This window comes from Phyllostomus hastatus, unplaced genomic scaffold (genome assembly GCF_019186645.2).
Source record: "Phyllostomus hastatus isolate PE091 unplaced genomic scaffold, TTU_PhHast_1.1 phas_scaffold_78, whole genome shotgun sequence".
In the NCBI taxonomy this organism is placed as follows: domain Eukaryota; kingdom Metazoa; phylum Chordata; class Mammalia; order Chiroptera; family Phyllostomidae; genus Phyllostomus; species Phyllostomus hastatus.
The window spans coordinates 30,898,716-30,924,202 of NW_025334041.1; the positions used below are offsets into that span (position 1 = coordinate 30,898,716).

The window sequence follows — 25,487 nt, forward strand, 5'->3', positions numbered from 1 at the left end:
GAACTTACAACTCCTTGTTGAATGAACTTACAAACCTACGGGTTTCATAATGGAAGGTGAGTAGTTTTGATCTAAACGCACCATCTTAAAAGTATCTGTTCATCACTCATTCAACACGTGTTTATTAAGCACTGACTTGGTAAGTATTGAGCCAAAGGAGTTAAAATAAGGAGAAATCACCTGAACGTTATGAGGATGCTATGGTTGTAGTGGGTAAGATCATAAGGACCCGAATAACAACTTTCCCCCTCCAGGAAAATGGACTTGGAGGCCAGTGAACCAATAGACCTTGGTGCTGGAGATCATCAACATCTGATCCGGAAAGCAGCGGATGGGAGCGTCCAGACCAAATCTGCTCAGCCCTACAAAACTTCACCTTCCCCCGGGCCGAAACAAACCCATGGGAAGCCACATCCCAAGACTGGTCAGCGAGTAGATGCCTATGTGGTGCAGATTTCAGACGACATCACCCCTGAAGACAGCAGTGCTGTTCCCGGCCCATTCTCAGAAACGTCCATCCGCAGAGGTGAGCATCAAGAAATTAACTTTTTAGGAGAGACAAGCCAATGTTTTCTTAAAATGTTTCCCCAGAGTGGATTGTCAGGAAGATTGAATTTTGCTTTCAGGGGTTCCCAGCCGTGCTTCACCGTGGACCGTGATGAGGGCCGCTACGACAGGCCAGGTCATGCAGGGCATTCAGAGATTTCCGAGGGACAGAGTGAACAACTTGTGGTTTTCTTAGGAAATACGGATTAGCCCGTTGACGTTAGCACATTCTTACCTACATACAATGTAATACCATAACACTGGCTTCAGTTTTAAAGAATAGTAATTCAATGCCTTAGATATTAACTCTGTTCAGGAAATGTGACATCCAACTGTGAGTGAAGAAACCTAAAAGCCTGTGGCTTAAATAAATGAGAAAGTATTTCTCTTTCATGAAATATGAAGTTCAAAGATCCACAAATTCAAGGCAAATGCCACAGGTCACTGCGCCTGCTCTGCCGCCAGTAAGGCCTTGTCGGGGCCTGGACGACTTGAAGGCAGACCATGAGCCTTGGGTCCCAGCACTGTGTCCTGGTGGTTCCCGCCCCCTTGTGGCTGGAAAGATGCCTTTTGGAGCTCCAGCCTTCCAGGTGGGAAAAGGCAACAGCCAAAAGAGGCCAAGGCTGATCTTCCACCCTGACACCTCCAGGGGTTGTCATTTATGGACAGACATCCTGCACGTCCTCCAAATCTGACCTCTGTTCAGAAACCACACCCAAGAGCTTCTAATCACGGGTCACTGACCCTAGCCAGACCATGTGGCCACCTGCATCTGTAGTTTCCAGTCGGGTCCATTGCCACCTTTAATGAGATCTGGGTTAGACAGTGAGGGCACTGGGGAGAATGGATGTCATGAAGCAAGCAGCCACCTCTGCCACAGATGCTAATCTTTCAGTGGCAAGGAGAGCATTACTGCACTTAGTCCTTATACCCCTGCAAACACAGTCCTCGTATGCCACTTCAAAGGTGGGAAACTGAGGCTTAAGGGGTTACAACTAAAAACATACGTAAAGCCTCCTCACCACTAGTTGAGTTCCTTATTTGTATCTGCCTCTGCTGGAGGGCAGAGGCTGCCCGCCCCTCCCCCCTAAAATTATGTAGTCCATAAAAAGATGAAAGTACTATGGAAACAAGGAAGCATATAACAGGGTAAGGGATAAAGAGTTGCAGGGCTAAGGAGCTACAGTTTTTAAAAACAGATTTATGGAGATATATTTTACACATCATAAATTTCGCCCCCTTTTTAAGGGTACAACCCAATGATTTTTAGTTCACTTACAGAGTTTTGCAACCACTGTCACACAAAGAACCCCATGTCCATTAGCAGTCACTCCCCATCCCTTTCTCCCCACAGTCTCTGCTAACCACTTATCTACTGTCTCCCTCTACGGATTTGCCTATTCTAGATATCTTACAGCAATGGAACCATACAACATGTGGTTGTTTGTGATTTCCTTCTTGCACTTAGCATGATGTTTTCAGGGTTCACCCATGTCATGGCATGCATCAGTACTTCATCCCTTCTTTATGGCTGTATAGTATTCCATTGCCCGGCGAGAACTCATTTTGTTTACCCATTTCTCAGTTGATGGACATTTGGATTGTTTCTGCTTTTTGGTTATTAGGAATAATGCTGTGATCAATATTCATACATAAGTGTTTGTGTAGACATATGTCTTCATTTCTCTTGGGTAGGTACCTATGAATTGCTGACCTATATGGTTACTTCATGTTTAATATTTTGAAGAATTGCCAAACTTTTCCAAAGTGGCTGCACTTTTTTTACATTCCAACCAGCGATGTATGAGTGTGTCTGTTTCTCTGCATCCTCACCAACAATTGCTATTGTTTGTCCTTTTATTATAGTCATTCTAGTGTGTGTGAAGGGATATCTCATTGTAGTTTTGATATGCATTTCCCTAGTGACTAACTGATATTAAGCATCTTTTCACATGCTTATTGGCTATTAAAGAAATGTCTACTCAAATCCTTTGCCCACTTTAAAAAACCCAACAGATTTTGATAGTTCTCATGATTCTGTGGGTTGACTGGACTCGGTTGGGATGTACTGGCTGTGATTGGAGGCTCCTGGGAAGTTTTAATCAGTTGGTGGTAGAAGGTGTGATGGCCACTAAGACTCCTTGACATGGCTACCAGTGGTGCTGGTTTTTGTGGCTCTCTTCTTGTGACATGAGCTTTTTATCACATGGCAGCTGGGCCCCAGTAAGAAGCCTACCAGATGGACAAGCACCAGTGTGCAAGCCATTTATCAAGGCTGTCTGTATTGCAGGTGCTAACTTTTTATATGGCCAAGTCCAGCATCAATGTGGCAGGACACTAACCACACAAGTGATGCCCATTTTTAATTATTTGTCTTCTTGTTACTGAACTGTAATTCTTTATGGATTCTAGGTATGCTCCTTACCAGATATATGATTCACAAATTTCCCCCCCAGTTTCTGGGTTTTCTTTTACTTTCTTGATTGTATCATTTGAAGCACAAAGCTTTTACTATTGATGAAATTCAATTTACTTGTTTTTCTTTGTTGGTATTTTAGGCACCTTGTCTCTTTTTTTTAAGATTTTATTTATTTATTTTTAGAGAGGGAAGGGAGGGAGAAAGAGAGAGAGAGAGAGAGACATCAATATGCAGTTGCTGGGGGCCGTGGCCTGCAACCCAGGCATGTGCCCTGACTGGGAATCAAACCTGCCATGCTTTGGTTCACAGCCCGCACTCAATTACCTGAGCTACACCAGCTAGGACGGCACCTTGTCTTTAAAAGTTGTTGCCTGATCCATGCTCACAAAGATTTACACCTATGTTTCTTTCCATGAGTTTTATTTCTTATTTTTATATCTATAATCCATTTTTAATAGATTAGTTTTTGTGTATGGATGGCATGAGGAAGGGGTACAAATTCATTTTTTGTATGTGTATGTCCAGGTGCCCCAGAAGCATTTGTTGAAAAGACCATTCTTTCTCCATTAAATTGTTCTGGTGCATTAGTTAAAAAGCAATTGACAAGATATTACTTTCAATTCTATTCCATTGATCTGCGTGTCTAGTCTTATGAGGTTGGGTCACATTTAGTACTTGTTCCCTCAATCCCTGATACATAGTAAATGTGGAATTAATGCTAACTGAGTATTTTAATGTAGGCAGCACACATTTGGCATATATATATATTCTGATATTTTCATTAAGATTGCTTGGGCCCATTTCTCTGTTGTCATACTTCTTATACACAGAAACGCCCCACAAAAGGACACAGTTGTGATCCTATACGTCAACCTCAAGCAGCAGTTCTACTTTTCCTTTAAGGTCGGCATAAAGTGCCCTGGAGGTGTGGCTCAGTGGATTGAGTGCCAGCCTGTGAACTGAAAAGTCACCAGTTCAATTCCCAGTCTGGGTACATGTCTGGTTGCAGGACAGGCCCCTGGTTGGGGGTGTGCAAGAAACAACCCATCAGTGTTTCTCTTGCACATTGATGTTTCTCTCCCTTGCTTTCTTCTTCCTTTCTCCTCTCTCTAAAAATTGTCATAGGGCCATAAAAAAGGTCCTACTTATAATTTGTCAGGTTATCTAATTTCTGCATGAGTACCGGGGAAGGGGGTGGCTAAAGGCAGGTGATGGGAGAGAAAAGTGGTGGGAAAGCTGAGCAAACTGCCTGCAGCCCCAGCCCCAGCCCGAGGGGCAAACGCCCACTCTACCAGCCTTCTCCACTCTGCTCAAGGGGGTAGCTGGATCCCGCTAATGGGTCAGCGACATTCTGCCATTTTCAGGTCACTTTCAGGCCTGAAGAGGACATGGTGTGCCTCATAAGGCATTAAATTCTTGAGTTTGTGTCTAAAATTTTGGGGCTTTCCAGATGTCCAATAAAACACCTCGGCCCATCCAGACTGTGTTCCGTGAGTTCTGAAGAGCTGTGTTTCTGTCGCTATTCAATTAACTAACTCAAAACTAGCACTCCCTCTCCCATCCTCAAAAAATCAGAGGAAACGTTTCTCTTGTTAAGTATCAAAAATAGGTAAGTTAGCCCTGGCTGGCGTGGCTCAGGTGGTTGGAGCGTCATCCTACAAACCGAAACAGCGTGAGTTTGATTCCCGGTCAGGGCTCTTGCGGGGGTTGTGGGTTCTGTCCCCAGTCCTGGCATGGACCGAAGTTTTGATGTCTCTCTCACCTCAGTGTTTCTCTCTGGAATAAATAATGAAATAGGTCATTTTTATTTGCACTTTTGAAACTTGTGTTGTTAAGAATAACATTTCTGTCTCCTCAGCTTTCATTGTGAAAGTGTTCCTCCTCCTGTCAGCTCAGCTGATAGTCACCGGGGCGATCATCAGCGTGTTCATTTTCTGGTAAGTCTTCACCACTGATGTCAGTTACATGTTAAGTTGTTCATGTTGTCAATGTCAACCATGTATCATTTTCCCCTTCTTATGAGATTGTTTTGCTTCTTAAATATTACATTAGCTAGCAAAATTAACTACTTATTGAGTAAAACTATTCATTTCTTTAAAAACCAGGAAAGGTTTAAAAGAGTGGGTGCTCAAGAATCCCTGGTTCATCTATGCAATCTGGTAAGTATTATTTTATTATTTAATAAAAAGTGGGTTTTTTTTCACTAGATATTGATCAAGGTTCTTCATTAAAAATTAGGCAAAGATAACCTCGAGCGACCTCAGTGGCTCAGTTGGTTGGAGCATTGTCCCACGCATCTAAAGGGCTGAAGTTTCAGTCCCCAGTCAGGGCACGTGCCTAGGTTGCAGATTCCACCCCCCAGTAGAGACGTGTATAGGAGGCATCGCTGTTTCTCTCTCACATCGATGCTTTTTTTCCTCTCTCTCTCTTCCCCTCTCTTTAAAATCAATAAACATACCCTCAGGAGATGATTTTTAAAAAATTAGGTAAGGATATAACATTCTTCAAATGACCAAATTATACAGATGAAAAATAAGCAAATTAGCGGTTGCCAGGAGTTAGGGTGTGTGTGTGTGTGTGTGTGTGTGTGTGTGTGTGTGTGTGTGAGAGAGAGAGAGAGAGAGAGAGAGAGAGAGAGAGAGGTGGAGAGAGAGAGGCCGTAAAGGGATGGCCCCGGGAGACCTTGTTGATGGTGGGATAGTTTCACATCTTCACTGCGGTGCTGGTCACATGTACCTGCACGTAGACTTCTACCACAGCTCTATGTTACAGCATTATATGCATATGCAGGCTGTACCAATGTCATATTACCGGTTTGGGTGTCGCACTAGAAATAATGCAAGATGTAAACATAGAGGGAAATGAAGTAAAGGGTACATGGGAGCTCTCTGTCCTTTTGCAACTTTCTGTGAGTCCAGAATTATCTCAAAATAAAAAACTTCAAAAAGAGCCCCGAAGCTGTCTGTGGATGGCAATGAGAAAAGGTAGTTTTAAAAGCTTAAAAAAGGAGAGGTAAAATAAATAATCTGAACTTGTGTTTACTTTATGATAGTTACTATCAGATGACATCATATAATGATATCTCTCTGTCCACCTACAATATCTCATATGATATAATCATTGGAAGCAAATAACACGTGGTTTTCGATCATCCTCAGGCCAGTATTTTTCGTTGTGCTTTTTGTACTTGCTTGCTGTGGGAAACTCCGCCGTCAGGTGCCTGCAAATTACATTCTCCTGGGAATATTTGTAAGTAAGCCTTGTTAGCACCTGTTGTAGTTCACCTCTGAAATATATCTGTGTTACATTATTAAATTCATTCCTTTTACTGTGGAAAACCTTCCTGTAGAATAATACAGGTGGAAATCATTTGTGAGACATTCTCTTGGCTGAATTCTGGTTTCAACAAATGCATAAAATTAATTATGAGATAGTTTCCACACCCTTTTAGTAAACTAGGGAATTGGGGCACCCTGGGCTACTGCCCCCAGAGGCCACACAGGGAACCACTCCCACATCTGAGCTGCATTTCGGGAATAGTGAGTGACCCGAGGGTCCTTGCACCTTGGCAGGCACAACAAACATTTTGTTATGGAGCGTGGGTTCCACATTTAGGTCACAAACTCATGTGCAAAAAAAAATGTAATTTTCTTTATTTTTGTAAAATTTATTTTATTTCTATTTTAAGCCTCACTTGGAGCAGAAACCTCCTCAGCTCAGGTTCTCCCAACTTTCCTGCTTTGCATTGCAGCTCAGGAGGGCTTTCCCAGTTCCAAAGAGTTGGGGTCAGGGGCTTCTGGCCCTTGGCTCTCTCCTTTATCTGTGGTCCGGGTCCTGATTTCACCAGCGCCTCCCTGCAGGGCTCCCACTCCCCAGGCCCTTTCTCTGTGGCTCAGTGCTGCTCTGGGCCACAGAAACCTGTGTGGCTCCTTTTCTTGCTGCCGGTTCCTTTTTTGTGATGCCCACAGGCTCTCCAGGTTCTCACCAGCTCTCAGCAGGTACCTGGGTCTCCTAGATTTTTAAAACCTAAATAGAATCTGGATTTCTATCATTTTACCACACCCCACCCCAGCCGAGATTACAGGGCTCCTTCCTTCTCAGGACTCAGTGGCATTGAAGCATCATCCCTCCTTTCCTGACTGTCTTTCTGCTTCCCAGTCAGACCAAACCTCTTGCCCCTCCCCCACCCCCTGGAGGTGGTGGTCTCCATGAAAATCACTGATAGTAAGCATTTGCTCTCTTGAAAAATCCAGAACAGTCTCAGTGTGACTCTGTTGGCAAGAAATTCTTTCTGGGAGAGTTAGTGTTTCCCCTCAACCACTGTGGACCACCATCTAATGTCAAGATTCATTTATCAAATGAGGAGACTGCTGGTCAAGATGGCAGCATAGGCAAATACAGCTCACCTCCTCACACAACCACATCAAAATTACAACTAAACTACAGAACAACCATCACTCAGAGCCATCAGAAATTGAGTTGAATAGAAGTCTGGCAACTATAGAACTACAGAAACAACATCAGACTGGTAGGAAACACAGAGACATGGAACAGGCTAGTCCCACACCCACGTGTGGTGGATAAAAATTTGGGAGGGATATCTCTGGAGTGAGGGTCCCAGCCCCACCCTAAACCCCCAGCCCAGGGTTCCAGTGCCAGGCAGATAAGCTCCTGCAACTTCTGGCTGTAAAAACCAGCAGAATTTGAATTGGTGAAAGGAACTACTGGAGTCCCAAGCAGTGTCTCTCAAAGGGCTCATACATGTATTTGCTTAGACTCACTCCCTCTGAGCTCCAGCACTGAGGTAGCAGCTTGAAAGGCACCAGTGACATATGGGGATGTCTCTGGCATCAGGGCAAGAGCTGGGGAACAACTCTCTCCCAGACACAAAGGTACCCAGAGGCCATTGTTCCTTTTCTGAGCCTTCTCCCCACAGAGCCACAGGCAGGGGCCATATCTGAGACTCTGTCAACCTGGTTCACATGGTTTGCTCCACCCTAGAGAATCCCTGAGGCTCCATTCCACCCAAAATACAGCCCACCCTAGCTGTTAACAGTGCTTTTCCATATGTGGCTGGTCTTGGCTCATGCTTCACATCTTCCTAAATCCTCTGAAATGAGCAACAACCAGCCTAGCAAGCCACCATACTTTCTACCTCTGGCTTAGCAGCCCCAGGCCTAGCCCTAGCAGCAGCCAGATTTTGATCACAGTTTGGCTTTGCCTGGGGACCTCCAAGCCCAGCACATGTAACAGTCATCTGCAGATTGTTTTGTAACTCATGCTGGGTGGCTCTGGGTGGAATATAGGTAGTGGCTAACCCTGGCCTGCACCACCTGGGAAACCCCAGAGCCTGTACACCCAGTGGATAGCTACAGACCACATTGGAGCACCACCTCCCTGCCCCTGCACAGCTGATCCTCCACAGAGGGTGGAGGTTAGTGGTCAGTGGTCACAGCCAGTCTTTGCAGTTGACTGTCCTGGATAAATCCCCCTTCATTGACCTGCCAACAAAAATCAAGGCTCAACTACAAGAGGAGGGTATACTCAGCCCACACAGAGGACACACCTCGAGTACCCAGCTTGGGTGATAGAGGAGGCTGTGTCACTAGACCATTACAAGACACTTACTACATTAGGCCATGCTACCAAGACAGGGAGTCATAGCAGCTCTACCTAATACAAAGAAACAAACATAGGGAGACCGCCAAAGTTAAGAGACAAAGAAACAAGGCCCAAACAAAAGAATAGATCGAAACTCCATAAAAATACTAAACAAAAGGGAGACGAGCAATTTATCAGATGCACAATTCAAAACACTGGTTATAAGGATGCTCAAGAGAATTAGTGAGGACCTCAACAGCATAAAAAGACCCAGGCAGAAATGAGGGATATACTAATGGAAATGAAGAACAGTTTCCATTAGTAACAGGGAATCAACAGTAGAATGGATAAATCTGAGAATCAAATCAATGATATGGAACATAAGGAAACAAAAACAACCAATCAGAACAACAAGAAGAAAAAAGAACTCTCCCCCAAAATGAGGATAGTATAAGCAGCCTATGGGACAACTTCAAGCATACTGACATTTGTATCATAGGGGTGCCAGAAGAAAAGAAAAGAGCAAGAAATTGGAAACCTATTTGAAAAAATAATGGAAGGAAACTTCCCTAATTCGGTGAAGGAAATAGACATGCAAGTCCAGGAAGCACAGAGAATCCCAAACAAGATGGATGCAAACAGGCGCACACTAAGTCACATCATAATTAAAGTGCCAAAGCTTGAAGATAAAGAGAGAATCTTAAATGCAGCAAGATAAAGCAGTTAGTTACCTACAGGGGAGTTCCCATAAGACTTTCAGCTGATTCTCAAAAGCAACTTTGCAGGCTAGAAGGGACTGGCAAGATGTATTCAAAGTGATGAAAAGCAAGGACCTACAACATAGATTACTCTATTCAGCAAAGTTATCATTTAGAGTCAAAGGGCTGATAAAGTTCTTCTCAGACAAGGTAAAGTTAAAGGAGTTCATTATCACCAAACCATTTTCATATGGAACATTAAAGAGACCTACTTTATGAAAAAAGATCAAAACTATGCACAATAAAATAGCAAAAAATACATATCTGTTAACAATTGAATCTAAAAACCAACTGAGCAAACAAGAAGAACAGAGACAGAATCATGGATACAGAGGGTGTTTTGATGGTTGCCAGATGGGAGGGCCTATGGAGGAATGGGTGAAGAGGTGAGGGGATTAAGAGCACAAATAAGTAGTTACAGAATAGCCCTGGGGATGTAAAGTACAGAATAGGAAACGGAGTAGCCAGAGAACTTATACGCTTGTCCCATAGACATGAACAAAGGGATGGAGATTGCCTAAGGGAGTGGGGGGTGGTGCTTAGTGGGAGAGTAAAGAGGGAAAGTTGGGACAATTGTAACAGCATAATCAATAAAATATAATTTAAAAGAAAAAAGATTTATTTATCGCATCTGGTTCTATACGAGTCAGATTTGAAGTAGCTTATAAAAATACCCACAAAATAAATGAAGATGAATTGCTGGGGATAATTGTAAACTAGCAAAATTTCCACAAAGTTAATGACAAATTTGCTTCCATTTACTGGAAACATTCATCATTCAATAGAGGATGGATTTGACAAATTAAAAAAGATAAATTGTTGGGGAAATATGATGGAAAATTTAAAAAGGGAAGAAAAATAAAGCTAGTAGATTAGTACACAAAGTGCACGGTCCTATGAGTGTTGAGCCGGGATTTGGATCTGCGCCTCCTGGTGGTCAAAGTGAGCAAGGACACCTGGCCAACGGTGATAACACCCATACGGTGCAGAGAGTTTTCTGTGTTGGGGAAGAACAGCTTCTTCCTGAGGCTGGAGAAGGCTGGCTCTCTGATGCCCACATTTGGGCATTTTCTCAGTTGCCAGAACATTGAGGGGACTTTCTTAGCTGGTGTGAAGAGCTGCTTATTGACCAAGTGAGCGAGTGGGGTCTCCCAGTTCCTGCATGAACCACACTCAGTAAGGGGTGGGGGTTGAAAGCCAAACAGAAAGATACTGAGAATTCTGGAGCAGAAGCGATGGGGCTGGGAGTGAAAGGGGTATATTTTTATAGAAACTTTTTATTTAAAAATTTTCAATGGTTTTGGCCCTGGCCGGGTTGCGCAGCTGGTTGGAGCGTTGTCCTATGCACAGAAAGTTCCATCCCTGGCCAGGGCGTCTGGGGGACAACCCATCAATGTTTCTCTCTCACATCTGTGTTTTTTCTCTCTGTCTCACTCTTTCTCTCCCCCCTCCCTCTCTCTCTGAAATCAATAAACATATCCTTGAGTGAGGATTAAATATTTTTTCACTGGTTTTAATGTGCTTTTACTACTACTACTACTACTACTACTACTACTACAGGAAGAGAGCAAAGCTGTTGGTCTTAAACAAAGCTCTCATCTCTGAGCTTATGCTGTTTATCTCAAAGCCTGTAAAGCTTAATACAGAAATAAAGTGGTAAGAATTTGTTGTATTTCCCAGACTTTATGTCTTGGCCAAGTATTAGGAAGTATATGGAGAAAACCATTTCAGAAAAGGAGTTGAGTGACAAAAGGAAAACAGTAGCACCCTGGAGACTGCTTTTGCCCCGCAGAACCGTGGCCCCTTGAGCCCACGCTCCGAGCTTTCAAAGCCATCAGGCAGCTTTGACTTCCGAGGCCTCCTGCTAGTCACTGGGCTACTCTTGGGAAAACTGAAGGGTGGTTTCCAGCTCGAAATCATGTCCTCTCCTTCCTCCCATGCCCTTTTCTCTCCCCCCTTTCTCTCCCTCTCTCTCACACTTCTTCCATGTGCTCCTGAAGATGGGGAAATAGGAAACAATTGAGCAAGTAGAGGAAAAAAGTTCATCTTGAGAGGAAGGTCAGAAGCAAGCACATTATTAAAATATCATGTGTATGTGGAATAGATACACTTTTTAATACAATGTATAATGGAAATAGAGACAGCTTACTTGGTACGCTTAACAAAGCAGGCACTGACTCGCCGGGTCTGGGGAACGTGGAGGCAACCCAGGGCTCTCAGGGGCCGGCTTCTGTTCCCTTCTTTCGCCCTGTCCTGAGCTGCTTCGTGGGCCCGCGCCTCCGCCAGTCCCCGCACGGAGGGTCGGATCTGTTCTCATTTTCGTTCCCTGACACTGGAGGGTTCTTTTCCTGCTCTCGTGGGTCTGCAGTCTCTGGATTCACCAAGGACGAGCGTCCTGCCCCCTAGGAAGTGTCCCAGGCCCCGCAGTCGCTCCCCGCTCACTGTCCTCCTTATCCGACCTGCGCTCACCCTCCTTCCCCTTTCGGTCGCGTCCTCCCGGGCAACTGCCTGCTGGCTCTCAGCCCCTGCCCCTCTCCCCGGCGCGTCGGGCGGGCCGTGGGAACCCTGCGCCCGCTGCGGCCCCGGCCCCGACGCAGCTCCCTCCCGAGCCCCGGACGGTGGCACGTGCTCGTGAGTAAGTGCCTTCCACCGGCCCTCCCCCCACCTTGCTGGAAGGTCTCACTCCTCATCCCGCCCCCGAGGTTTTAAGAAGTGTTTTATTCTCACCCGAGCGCCGTGGGAAAGGTCGATGCTGACACTTGCTGAGGCGACAGTAGACCCAGCACGCTCTGCTATGTAACATTTCTGGTGAAACGTTGCAGCTCTGTGCGGACGGCCCCGTTTGATCAGCGAGAGCACGGCCTAACCTTTCAGATAACCACTTATGTTGGTTTCCACATTCCTAATCAATGCATATTTAATTCACTAAATACGTTAAAAGTTGTTATTGTGTCCTAAATTTTTTTACTAATAAAAGAATTTTCTCTTGTTAGTCTTAGGGAGAACTTTAAGGAAACGTTTGGTCCCACCGTTCCTTCGGTTTTGTAGTCCTCTGCCCCGACGCCTGTGCGCTAGCAGCGCGCGCGCGCGCTCACCAGCCCCCGCACACGCAGCGCCGCAGTCACCTCCTCCGCCGCCCCCTCCGGGTGCCGGCTTTGGGAGTCAGGCTCCTGATTGATTGTGAATTTTGTTTTTAGACGGTTCTTCAAGGTCTGCTGCTAGGAGCCGTATCAGCGTAAGTCTCCGACGCACATTTTCTTTCCTGTGTGTGCTTTTCCTGGATTGGATGTGAACAATAATCACGCTCTCTGGTTTTAGTTTCTATGACGCTGAGGAGGTGTTATGGGCCATAGCAGCAACCTCTCTGGTGACGTTATCGCTCACTTTATTTGCTCTTCAGACAAAAGTATGTATTACTGAGACAGACGTCTGCCCTCAGGGAGCGTGTGGACGTGTTCCTCTGCCCCTCCTGCCCCACTCTCCCCCCTCACTCCCCCTGCTGTCCCGCCCCGTGGGACTCGCCCCTACTGCTTCCTTGCCTTCTGGCTTCTGGCTTTCCTAGTGACGACGTTGAGAAAGCAAAAGAGAAACAGGTGGAATTAGTTTTAATATATTTCACTTAACCCAATGTACGCAAAGTATTATCATTTCAACAGGTAATCAATATAACAAAATATTAGTGAGCTAGTTTATATTTTTTAAATTAAAGTCAAGTCCAGTGTGTGTTTTGTCCTGATAGCACGTCTCGTTTGGACCAGCCACATTCCAGGTACTCGGTAAGCACACGTGTCGGAAGCTCACCTGTAGACGAGCATTTAGCAGCGTCAGCATCACCTGGGAAGCTGTGAGACCACAGGTCGCTGGGCTCCACCCCTGGACTTGCAGCCTCGGAAGGCCTGGGAGGAGGGCCAGCCATCTGCACTTCCCAGGTGGGGGTGACGCTAAAGCCCCGAGACCCATGCTGAGTAACACCGAACTTCAGGCTACACACTCTTGGTGTGTTAAGGAATTAGACAAAAACTCTCGCAAGAACATGTCTTGGATTCAAGGGTCTTCTTTTGCTGCACAATCCCAAATTTTTTATGCAAGCAGGTGAATATTCCCCCTTTAAAAATATTAATACCCCCTCCAGGTGGATTTGGTCACTGATTTGTGTGGGAAAAAACATAAAAACATATTGATAAACTCCAACATTAAAAAAGGATCATTAACAGTAATTTTTGAAAGCTTAGGATATATATCTTTTATTCAAAGATATGCATACAAATGTGAAAAAGGTACCCAGTTAAACACTTGGTCTCTTTAATTTCATTAATGTATTCTATACACACACTTTAAAAAATATGAATAATGTTGTCCCCACAAGCCAAGGTTGCAGGTTTGACCCCCAGTCAGGGCACGTACAGGAATCAACCAGTAAATGCACCAGTAAGAGGAAAAACAAATCAGTGTCTCTCTCTCTCTGTGTGTCTCTCTCTGTCTCTCTCTCTCTGTCTCTGTCTCCCTTTCTTAAACCAGTAAATACAAAATTTTAAAATTAACAAAATGAGAAATTAGGATCATAATTATGATTATATTATACATACAAATTTATATTCTATTCATTCAACGTATATTTTTAAAAAGAGTTTATTTACTTATTTTTAGAGAGGGGAAGGGAGGGAGAAACAGAGGGACAGAAGTATCAGTGTGTGTGGTTGCCTCTCACGTGGCCCCCACGGGGGACCTGGCCCACAACCCAGGCATGTGCCCTGAATGGGAATCGAACTGGTGACCCTTTGGTTCACAGCCTGTGCTCAATCCACTGAGCTACGCCAGTCAGGGCTTAATGTACCTTTTAATGAGCACAAAAATAGAGGAGTACAATGAACCCCCCTGTACCCATTACCCAGTTTCAACAATTATCACCTTGTGGCTCCTATTATTCCATCCACAGCCCCACCCTCATCTCATCTGCTCCCAGCAGTGAGGCCAAGCAATAGGACACTTTTTATGTCCCACTTTCAGTGGTTGGGGCTAACAGATTTCCATGGTTTTGGAACTGGCCTGTGTAAATTATTAGCAAAAGGGCCAGTTTGTGGCCCTGACCGTGTGGCTCAGTTAGCTGGGGGTCATCCCGCAAAGCAAAGAGTCGCCGGTTGGATTCCTGGGCAGGGCACATGCCTGGGTTGTGGGTTTGGTCCTTGGTTGGGGTGCGTAGGAGAGGCAGCAGACCTATGTGTCTCACATCGATGCTTCTCTCCCTGCCTTTCTCCCTCCCTCCTCCTTTCTCTAAAAATAAATAAATACAATAAAAAAAAGAAGGGGGGCAGCTTCCATCTGTGGGGTGTAAGGTGCTTCTCTAAAAGCCTGGAATTCCTTACAGACGATGACTGAGTTGTTGCGTCATTTGTGTTTCCTCAGTGGGACTTCACCCTGCTGAATGGAGCGCTGTTTGTCTTACTCGTGGTGCTCATTATCTACGGAATTCTCCTACTCTTCATACAGTCATATGTAAGTGGCATCTCGTTTGGAGATCTCTGAGAATCGTTGGCTGTCTGGGGGGAGCACTGGTGGTGTTAGAATGGACCCTCTCAGAAGCAGGCACCCCGAGGGCAAATGGGAGGACATTCACGGGGGAAACATCTGAGAGAAAGGGGTTGGGGGGGGGGTGGTGACGAAGGCCCGAAGAGCTGTCAGGCAGCTGCAATGGCAAGTGTGACCCCAAGTGAAGGACAGGGAAGGGGGTGGGTGGGAGCATTCTAGCCACGGGAGGTTCCGCAAGGCCACCGAGAAGTTTTGGAGCTCAAGACCACCACAGTGCGGTGGCCCCGTGTCTCCCAGGAAGGGGTCTGCTGCTCCCACCAATGACTGAGAAGTGCAGTGGGTCCCAGGAGCAAACTGTGGGTGCTGGGTCCATTACACTCCCTCCCAGGAGTGGGAGGGCTGTGAGGCCTGTCCTAGTGGCCACCCAGTGTGGTGTGGTGTGGTCGGGGGACTATGCACAGGGGTCTCCGGCATGAAGATGGAGCTCCTACCCTAGACTACAGCTGTCCTTCCCTAAGACGAGCTTGCGGTGAACCCCCCACAAGGTGGACCAGACTCCTGAATGTAGGTGCCGCTTGTTTGAAGTTATGGGAGTGGAGAGATGGGCTTGTTAGGATTTTCCCAGCAGCACCCTAGTGAGGTTCCTTATTTCCAATTCCAGCTTTTTTTCCCTTTAATTTACTCATTGACTTCTTACTAGATGTTGGACATAGGCCCATGTATTTTTCATATAGGCATCAAATTCAATTCTCAAAACATTCCTGAAAAGTACATATCTCATCTGCTTTATAAACAAGAAAACAGGTTCAAAGAAAGTAAATGATTCAGCCTAGTTCACCCTGGGAGTAGGTGGCACCAAGGCCAGGTCTGTGTGACTCTGGTGCCCACGCTCTGTCCACCACACGGCCCTGTGCGTGCACGACCCAGGCAGGGGCCCAGGGTCTGGCCCTGAGGTTGGCTGCCAGTGGCCCCTGGGTGGGGAGCCCCGAGGGCCAGTCCCACTGAGGACTGGCCTGAGGCCTGGGACCACTGGACTAATGCCCCAAGGCTGACTTGGCCCAATTGCTGAATCAAAAAGCTACATCGGCAACAAGTGGACTTAGTCAATGATGGTCACATGTGTAGCCAGCACTGATTTAGCTTTATGAATGAACAGATAGGCCTACAGCTTGTGGGGGAGGGGGCATCTGTGTTTTCGAGATGAACTCGAAGACATCACAAAGGTATAGGCCTCAGTGTTCCACTTATTCCTGATGGTGGCGCAGACATCGGTAGTAAGAACATAAATATGTATTAGGTGGGTTCCATAGGTCTTTACAATAAACGGGTGCGGTTAAGAAGCAATGTTTCCTACTAGATGGATGGACCCTAGTTCCCATTCTGAATTTCCTCTCACGAGTATCTACCATCCATAGTCTTGCCCATATGTATCAGTGGAAGACTTTGCCAGAACCTTGTCCGAACGATATGCTTGTTGGACTCTGGCAATTTTGAAGTCTTCAGATTCCAGTAATTAGGAGTTTTCTTACCATTAGCTCAGTCCCTAAAGACCATGCCTCACAGTGTCACTGACTCCCGACTCCTCTGTCACTGAGCCCCTTCCCTTGTTAGCAGAGTGCTCTGCCCGCCCCCTAGGACCAGCTTGCTTGTCCCGCAGAGGGAACGCCATCGTTTTCCTCAGACGTCACGCCTCACTCTCTTATCCTCTCCCTACACAGAGCCAAACCCTGTGGCATTTAGACCAGGCTCATATTCTGATTAGGGCTGTTTTCGTTGTAAAGAACAGACAGATACTGCTCAGACTAGCTCAAGGCAAAGATCCGAGGGAACCCCATGGAACTTCCAGAAGAGCCAGCATTCACGGGAGCGGAAGCCCCACCTTCCTCTCCTGGGCTGAACTGGTGGGCCACCCCTGCTCGTACAGTGATGGCTGCGGCACCAGCTATTAATACAACCGCCTCAGCTGCTTGGATCCCTCAGTCCTGAAAATGGATTATGACTGGCCTGCAGCATGTTTGATAACGGTCACATATTAGAGAATCCTGGTCACAAAGAGATTGGCCGCCGTTGGTGGGAATATCTCCCCCTCTCCTCAGCCAACTCTAGCAATGGCGCGTGAGGGTCACTGCGACCCCAGAAACCTGTTCCAAGAGCTGAGGGCTGGGCAGATCCTCTAGGAGGGATTTGTGGATGGGGCAAGGAGTGAACCACATCTAGTAAGTTCTGCCTGGCCCACCATGCCCGAGCACTTACTTGAAGAAGCTGATTTGGCCTATACAAGGCTGGTTTTCATTTGTTGAGTGACACCAAATGGATGCTATTAACTGATTTTGTTCAGACAAGATGAATTTGCTCACAGATTTGACTTTCTTAATATTGATCTAGTCTAACAGCAGCAAGTGCTTTTGTTATTTCAAATCCTGTTCTTAATATTCAAATGTGTCCTTTCTTTTGCAGTGGTTGCACCTACTGTACGCTGGACTCGGAACAGTGCTCTTCTCGCTTGTGAGTCCACCCCCCCTCTCTGACAGAGAGTGTGTGACAGGGCTGCCTGAGCCCGTGTGCTACGCGTGCAGTCAAGCTGAGTCAGTGATTCACTGGCAAGAGCTCCTGGAGACTTGTTTCTCCTCCTTCTCCTTCTTTTCTAAGGATGGTTTTTAAGAGCACTTTTAAGTTCACAGCAAAATCAAGAGGAAGGTACAGCGATTCCCACCCAGCCCTGCCCTACGCATGCACAGCCTCCCCCATTACCACCACCACCACCACTCACCAGAGGGGAGCCTCTGTTACACTGAGGAACTGCAGTGCCATGTCAGTGTCGCCCCAAGTCCACAGCTAGCGTTAGGGGTCATCTCAGTGTACGTGCTACAGGTTTGGATAAATGCAGAATAAATGACGTGCTCCATCATCATGGAATCGTGCAGAGGACTTCCACTGCCCTAAATATCCTCTGGGCACTGCCTATTCATTCCGCCCTGGCCCCAGCCACTGGCAACCACTGACATTTTTACTGCTCCCAAGTTTGGCCTTTTCCAGAATGTCACACAGTAGCAGTCACCGAATGTGCAGCCTTGTCAGGTTGGCTTCTGTCACTTAGTAGGGGCACTTAGGATTCCTGTGTGTCTGCTCCTGGCTGGACAGCTCTCCTCAGTCTGGATGTGCCACAGCGTATGTGTCCATGCACCTACAGAAGGACATCTTGGTTACTCCCAAGTTTTGCCAATTTTGCACAAAGCTGCTCTAAACATCCACATGTGGGTTTTTGTGTGAACATAAGTTTTCAACTTCTTTGGGTAAATACCAAGGAATGTGACTGCTGGATCACACAGTGAAAGTAAAAACTTCCCCCAAAGTTGCTGGAATCACATGGGCAGAGGGGAGGGAAAGTGGGGAGAAGCGACAGGAGTGGTCCGGGGGAGGCACCCCCACTGGCACACCCCTAGCCTGGGGTGTGACCCCCTCGACCACCACTCTGATCATGCATGTGACCTGCCCTTCTCGGAGGCTGTCAGTGTCCCTTGCAACTGGGCTATTCCCGTATTACACGACGCGATGTCTGCAATGAACTGGCGTGAGGCTACCCTATTCCCTCCCTTCCATTCCTCCCTTCCTCCTGCTTCTTACAAGCCCAGGTGGGAACCAGCACCCAGGGCCAGCCAAGACCTGAATCACAGGCTAGGTCTCATTGAAGGGGATGTTCTAAAGTAGGTTATTTCCCCAAATTTTCTACCTGAAGACAGATGTTCTGTCTGATGACTCTGCCCTACAGCACTAGCCTCTTGTCTAGAATCTGGAAAGTAGTGAGGAGCTGCTGACTTTCTCTCTTGCTGCCCGAGTCCGCTCACTTTGTGACAAACACAAGGGTGAGAGCACTCGCTGACTTTTTTCTTGAGTTTCAGGAGCTCATAATTTTACCTACTGCGGCTGAGCTACAATGGTTATTTTGGGGGTCACTTAACAACAAATCCCCTCTTCTCCTCATTCTGTTTTGGAACCATTGGCATCATCATTAAAACTCCAAGAATTCAGAAATATTGCTGTGTGTGAATCTAAACGTTGGGAACCACTTTGTTTCCCTTGTGTGTTCGGCGAGAATGTGTGGGGAAGTGGCAGACACGGCGTTTTGTAGTTCACCACCACTGTGTCGGACAGGCCCAGCTGGTCCACAGTGTTGACTAAATAAATGCACAAGGCCTCCGGACTCGCCCGGCAGAGGCCGGCTCCCAGATCTGGTCCCACCAGCTTCAGGACAAAGCCCTGGCGTTAACAGGGGACAAACTTGGGAGCATCGTGAATATTTGAGGCTGTAAGAGTAACACATATAGCCACAAAGGGGCTTTCCACAGTGTATGCATGGGCGCTAAAATAATTTTAAGACAGTTTCAGATGGAAATGGATTAAGATGGTGTAAGACAGTGATTGGATAGAAATGAATGATTTAAGTAGCTAATTTTTCTTTCTTTCCTTTAAGTACCTGGTGATGGATGTGCAGCTGATGGTGGGCGGGCATCATCACTACAGCCTGAACCCCGAAGAGTACGTGTTTGCTGCTCTGAACATCTACTTGGATATAATCAACCTTTTCCTCTTTATTTTGCAACTGATTGGACTGAGACAATAGTCTCTCAGCCAAGGCTGGCTCGTGTTGACAGAAGGGGAGGAGGGGCATCTGCCACATGTTGCCAGGCTCAGACATGCAGAGGTGGCCACTTCATAAGCGCTTTTATCCTAAAAAAACATTTTCAAGTACTTTTTTTTTCAAATGAAAGCAAGCATTCAGTAGATGGCAGCTGTAGCTGTTACATTTTAAGTTCTGTTGTCATGTTGCAAAACTTTCTGGGGACATTTCTGATGTTTATAAATTTAAAAGATGAGTATCACAATGACATACAAACATTCGTAAGATGCCTGGTACTTGGTTGAAGTTTCCCAGGAAGTATTTAAACCTGTAAGCACCATCTATTTGAATAAAATTAAATACAGAAACCTGTATTTACCTCATTCTCTTCTCCTGACTTGGACATTCTGTGGGGATATCCTGGCCCAGTCTGACTTGAAGGATAAGATAAACCAACGTGTCCAGCCTTTCTCCCCGATGCTAGAGTCAGACAGCAGGGAGCAACAGTGCCTGCCTGGCAGGGGTGGAGAGGAGTAACGAAGTTCACGTACACGGAAGGCTCAGGACACAGCACTCCCTGCTGTTGTCCCGTCTCACCTGGACTTCTGGGCTCAGCTCAGAGACCACCACCTCCTCTGACTGTCTGCGACACCTGGCCTCCTTTGAAGCCCCATAATATTAAAGAAATTTATTTCAATTTTAATTGTGATAAAATACACATATCAAAACTTACCATCTCAACCATTTTAGGTGTACAGTTCAGTGGCATTAAGTGTACTCACATTACTGGGAGACCAATCTCCAGAATTTTTTCACCTTGCAAAACGGAAACTCCATACTCATGAATCAACAAGAAGCCCCATTTATTTTGCATTGACTTATTTATTAACACATATCTGGTAACCTGTTTGTGTCAGAGGGAGACTGGACAGATCTGGACAGCATGGGTGAATTGTGCGGGGGGCACAATTAGATGGACTCTTCTGGTCTCTCTGGAATTACTCCCCACAGATCTTAACCTCTAGACTTCACTAAATTTACAGATCTCAAGTAAGGCATTTGAATTGAAGTATGAGCACCATGTGACTATAGTCACACACACCTGGCTGTTTGATTACCTGTCATTTCAGATTAGCCCTATCTCCACTACTTTGGTGATGTTTCTTACTATGTTTATAATCTCATTACTACCAGCAAAGTCCCAAAGATGGGAGTAACCTATGAAATGTGAATAAGCAGAAGAGAAAGGAATTTTAAAGCCATCCAGCCAAAAAAGTCCAGGAGGGCCCTCTAAAGCTTCTGGGTCTGGACAGCTTAACAAACATTACTGTGTGTACACCTGCCAGAGGCTTTGGTGCCAAAGTCATGGTGAATTAATTCCACAGAAGAAAGCAAATTCAGCCAGAAAACCTGAGGTTTTGCCTATTCTCCTGGCATCAAGAAATCTTCCTGCATTTAATAGGACATGCTGGCCAATTTCTTTTTTTTTTTAATATTTTATTTATTTTTTTTTTTTAGAGAGAGGGGAAGGGAGGGAGAGAGGGAAACATCCATGTGAGAGAGAAACATTGGTTTGCCTCTTGGGTATGTGCTTCTTCCAGGGACTGAACCTGCATCCCAGGAACGTGCCCTGACAGGGAATCGAACTGGTGACCTTCTGCTTTGCGGGACCATGTCCAACCGAGCCACACCAGTCAGGGCCGGCCAATTTCTTTCTCCACGTTAGGCATGTCTGTTGTCTCAGCAATGTTCCCCACCACACACAGTCCATTGTGTGTCTATTCTATGTGCCCTCACATAGTGGCGGTGACTCGATGAAAAAAGATTCCAATGTTTATGACAATCTCTTGATTTCTGCATTTGATAGAGCCTGAGCAAGACACACCTCTTAAGGCCAGTCAACCAGATGAGTCGACTCATTTGTCCTCAACATGGGAAGTTCATCTTTTGGGAAGAGAGTACACGATTTGAATACCTGTCAGGAGTGGTCCCAAGTCCATTTGTAAATCAACTCAAGATGTCCATAATGGGGCACTGGGAGCTTATAGGGAAAGAGAGGAAAATCCAGAGCAGAAGTCAGGTTACCCTTTCTATAGTGCCCACAAATTTGGGGCCTGTAATTTACTTCTAACTTCTGTTCTTTGAATTTTCCCATGACTACCCCCTCATTGAGCTCTGGGCATGGATGGATGAGCACACCTGTCTGCACACCAGCGGTCCTAGTGGAACCGGTCCTGTTGAAGGCTAGTGCGTGGTCAGCCACACTCCCTTCACGGCCAGTGTGCCGAGCTGCACTCGCAGGCTCCAAGGGTGTCCACAGCCAAATGATGTGGCATGTATTTGACATTACTGTCAAGAACAAATGTTGGCAGTTTCAGTATCTTTTGCTTAATGGAAGTCCTTGAAACAAATGAGCCAACTGCTTAAGGCATCTTCAGTGGCCCCAGGCTGTAGCACTACTAACAGTGTGCAGTGTACTGAGTAACAATGATCTGATTGGTGTTCTAAGGCAGGGGTCAGCAAACTAGTGTCTGCATGCTGAGTCTGGTTTGTCTTAAAAAAAAACTTTTAATTTTGAAATGTAGATTTATAGGGAGTTGCACAGATAACAGAAGTCCTGTGTACTCTTTCCCTGGCCTCCCCCGCCTGTCCCCTGCCATGGTTTTCTCTTACAAAATGTACACTATCAAAACCAGAGTTGTTGTTGGTGCCGTATGTATGTACAGTCATTTCATCACATGTAGATTCCTGTAGCCATCACTGCAACCATGACACCAACTATTCCATCACCAAGGATGCCCCCTGTGCTACCCCTTTACAGCCAACATACACCTCTCTGCACTCCAGCACCCCCACATGTGGTGACCACTGATTTGCTTCCATCTCTATTATTTTGTCACTTCAAAAATGGGACATAGATGGAATTGCACTGTGACACTGTGACATTTCAAGATTGACTTTTTTTCACTCGGCACAGTGCCCTTGAGATCCATCAAAGTTGTTGCAGATTGTGCCAATAGTTCATTCCCTTCACTGCCGAGTAGATTCCCTGGCATGGACATGCTGCAGTTAACCATTCACCTGCTGCAGGACATTTTGGTGGACTCCAGTTTTGGGCTGTTGCAAGTACAGCTGCTGTACATTGTGTACAGGTTTTTATGTGGACATGTTTTCACATCTCTGATAAATGTCCAGGAGTCACATCTCTGATAAATGTCCAGGAGTACAAATGCTGAGTCATGGTAAGTTCAAGGTTAATTTTTAAAGAAACTGCCTAGCTATTTTCCAGGGTGGCTGTACCATTTTACACCCTCACCAGCAATGTGTAAGTGGCCTCTGCATTTCCATCAGCATTTGGAGTTGATATTTATTTAAGCCATCCTAATAGATGTACAACATGTCTTGTGATTTCAATTTGCATTTCTTGATGGATAGTGATGTTGAACATCTTTTCTGTGCTTATTTCTTAACCATGTATCCTCTTATGTGAAATGTCTCATGCTTGCTGTCCATTTTATATTGAATTGTCTTTCTATTGTTGAGTTTTGAGTTCTTTACACATTCTAGGCACATAGTTGACAAGTATTTTCTCCCAGTCTATAGCTTGTCTTTCCATCTTCTTCGTAAGTATTTTTGCAAAGTTTAAAAAGTCCAATTTATCAATGCTTTCTTTAATGGATTATACTTTTGCTGAGAATTCTCTGCTTAACCTACCTAGGTCATAAAGATTTCTTTTCCTAAGTTTTGTATTTTACAGTTAAACCTGTGACCCATTTCCAGTTTTATATCAAGTGTGTGGGTTAGGGAGAGATTCATACATGTGCACCTGATACCAACTGCACCAGTGCCCTTTGCTGCAAAGACCATCCTCCACTGCATTGCTTTTGCACCTTTGTCAAAACCACTTGATGAGGTTCTCTATCAGTATCATAGTTGTGATTACTGTAGTCTTGGAATTGGGTAGAATGATTCCTCCCACTTCAACTTTATTCTTTAAAGTAGTTTTAGCCACTTTAGTTCCTTTGCCTTTCCATATAAATTTCAGATCTTTCTTTTCTATAGCTACAAGGGGTTGCCGAGACTTGGCAGAAACTGCTGCCAAGCAGATGAACCAGGCACCTGTGAACGGAGACCTCTTACTACACCAGTGGCTTTGTTTCAGGCAGTGAAGTCGGGCAGAAAATAGCCCCCAAAGGGGTGCTATTAATTTTTCATGTAAAATCAAGATACTGCTATGGTCAGGCTAGCTGCATTTTCAAATGCACCATTTGTTTGACCTGCAAGGCCTGCTGGGCCCATGACAATTCTCCGATTGTGGGTCACCCACTGTAAATTGAAGATGACACACACTGAGCCTCACAGGGCTGGCATTCAGTTTCAACAAGAGCCTAGGAACAAAATCACTTTCTCCAGAATGGGTGTACTTTGTGGCTGTGTCCGGCAGGTGGCGACGTTGTGCTGGGAAATGGCCTGAATACTGAGGTTGCCACTAAGTCTTTAACAAAGACAGTGATTTCCAGTAATGGAAAAACTAAAATGCGATGTACCAACAAATTTACTCAACATTCATGCAACTACACACAATTTTATATGCAACATGTGGACTTTAATATTATAGAATTTGGCCTTTATAGTCTAGTTTACACATAAACAAAGTTATTGCTCTTCACTAATCTGTCCTAATTTGTGAAGTGTTGCACCAACCTCCTCCCATAGCTTTTTACCATGTGAAGTGATGTAAACGGACAAGTCCTCCCTTAAGACAAGGTTAATTGTATCCAGATTCTAGGGAAAAACAAAGGATACTGGAAGTTGGGAAAAAAGGTGACTGCACTTTCTCCTCCTGGGGTTCTGTATTGTTTCTGCTGGACCGCCTGAGGGGGGACAAGGAGGCAGGCTAGGGGGTGATCTATGTCCACCTCTCTGCACAAGGCCGTCCCTGAACCTGAGAACCCACCCAACAATTATGAGACCGGTACTTGTGGGCACGTAACACATTTCTTATATTAGACATTTGGATTCGGGCGCCCAATGTTACACTGAATCACCCAGAGGGCCCAACTCACAAGGGAAGACCCCTACTGTGTCCAAAGACTTTTCCGCAGCTGAGGAATCTAAAATGCATGTTAGTCAGGAGCTACTGCCAGGTGACAAAATGTGTGGCAGATCACCATACCCCATCGCCACGGGGTGAGGAGGCCAGGGGATGGGGAGACTAGCCCGTGTGGGTCGTCCTTCTCCTGTAGCCCCTTGCTCCAGGGTCAACGTCTGCACACTGGCACGACTACCTCTCCCACGGCAGTGGAGACCAGTCAGCGTCCAGCTGCAGCCTGTGGCATCTTGTGTCACTCCTGCACCCAGCATAGCATCTTCACCGCTGGCTACATCAGATGCCAGGTGCTGGGAGGACGGCCTGGCCTGCACTTCCAGGCAAGGCTTTGCATTCACCCAAGCATTTGGATAGTGTTGTGATGACTTGCAGTCCAAACACATGAATGTCTAATGTTTTTGGTGCACTCAAAGCTCTCGCACAGCAAGCTTCTTATTGCTGATACATTGATTTTACGTTTGGGGACCCCCTGACTCAGCAGGTGCAGCCAAACTGCCTTTCAGGTGGGACTCTGGGAATGTTTGACTCCTGGTCAGGAAAACATTCCTTCCTCTGCTTGCCTGCAGGAATTAGCAACAATCAAGGAACCATTTGGACAGCTTGTTTCAGTCCTGCCTCCTATCCCCCAGCCTTTAAACATCAGCTCAAGCCCTGTTCAGCAGTAGGTAGGACAGTAGGAACCAGTACTCTCTCCTCCACCCCTTATCTATTACTTGGGCGAGAGTGTTCACCACCACACAGATTTCAGTCCTGTGTGCCCTCACCCGGCCCACGATTCCTCTTCCAGGAAATCATGTCTGTCAGCATTCCATCCTTACTGTTAAAATTGTTGGCTCTGGGGGTTCACTGTACCCTGCTCACAAATCAGTACGTTAGCTGGTCACCGTTTCAGCACTAACAGAAGTAACA

General features: G+C 45.9%; 1 protein-coding gene across 1 annotated transcript; it reads left to right on the top strand.

Moving 5' to 3' along the window:
- The first annotated feature begins 258 nt into the window (after window positions 1–258).
- On the top strand, window positions 259–19,800 carry LOC123811942 (protein lifeguard 1-like). Its single transcript, XM_045828482.1, has 9 exons — window positions 259–526; window positions 4,824–4,902; window positions 5,071–5,124; window positions 6,124–6,214; window positions 12,522–12,559; window positions 12,643–12,730; window positions 14,728–14,817; window positions 17,308–17,355; window positions 19,322–19,800. The coding sequence occupies exons 1-9, from the start codon at window positions 259–261 to the stop codon at window positions 19,469–19,471; spliced, it is 906 nt and encodes a 301-aa protein (XP_045684438.1). The 3' UTR covers window positions 19,472–19,800.
- The last annotated feature ends 5,687 nt before the right edge of the window (window positions 19,801–25,487 follow it).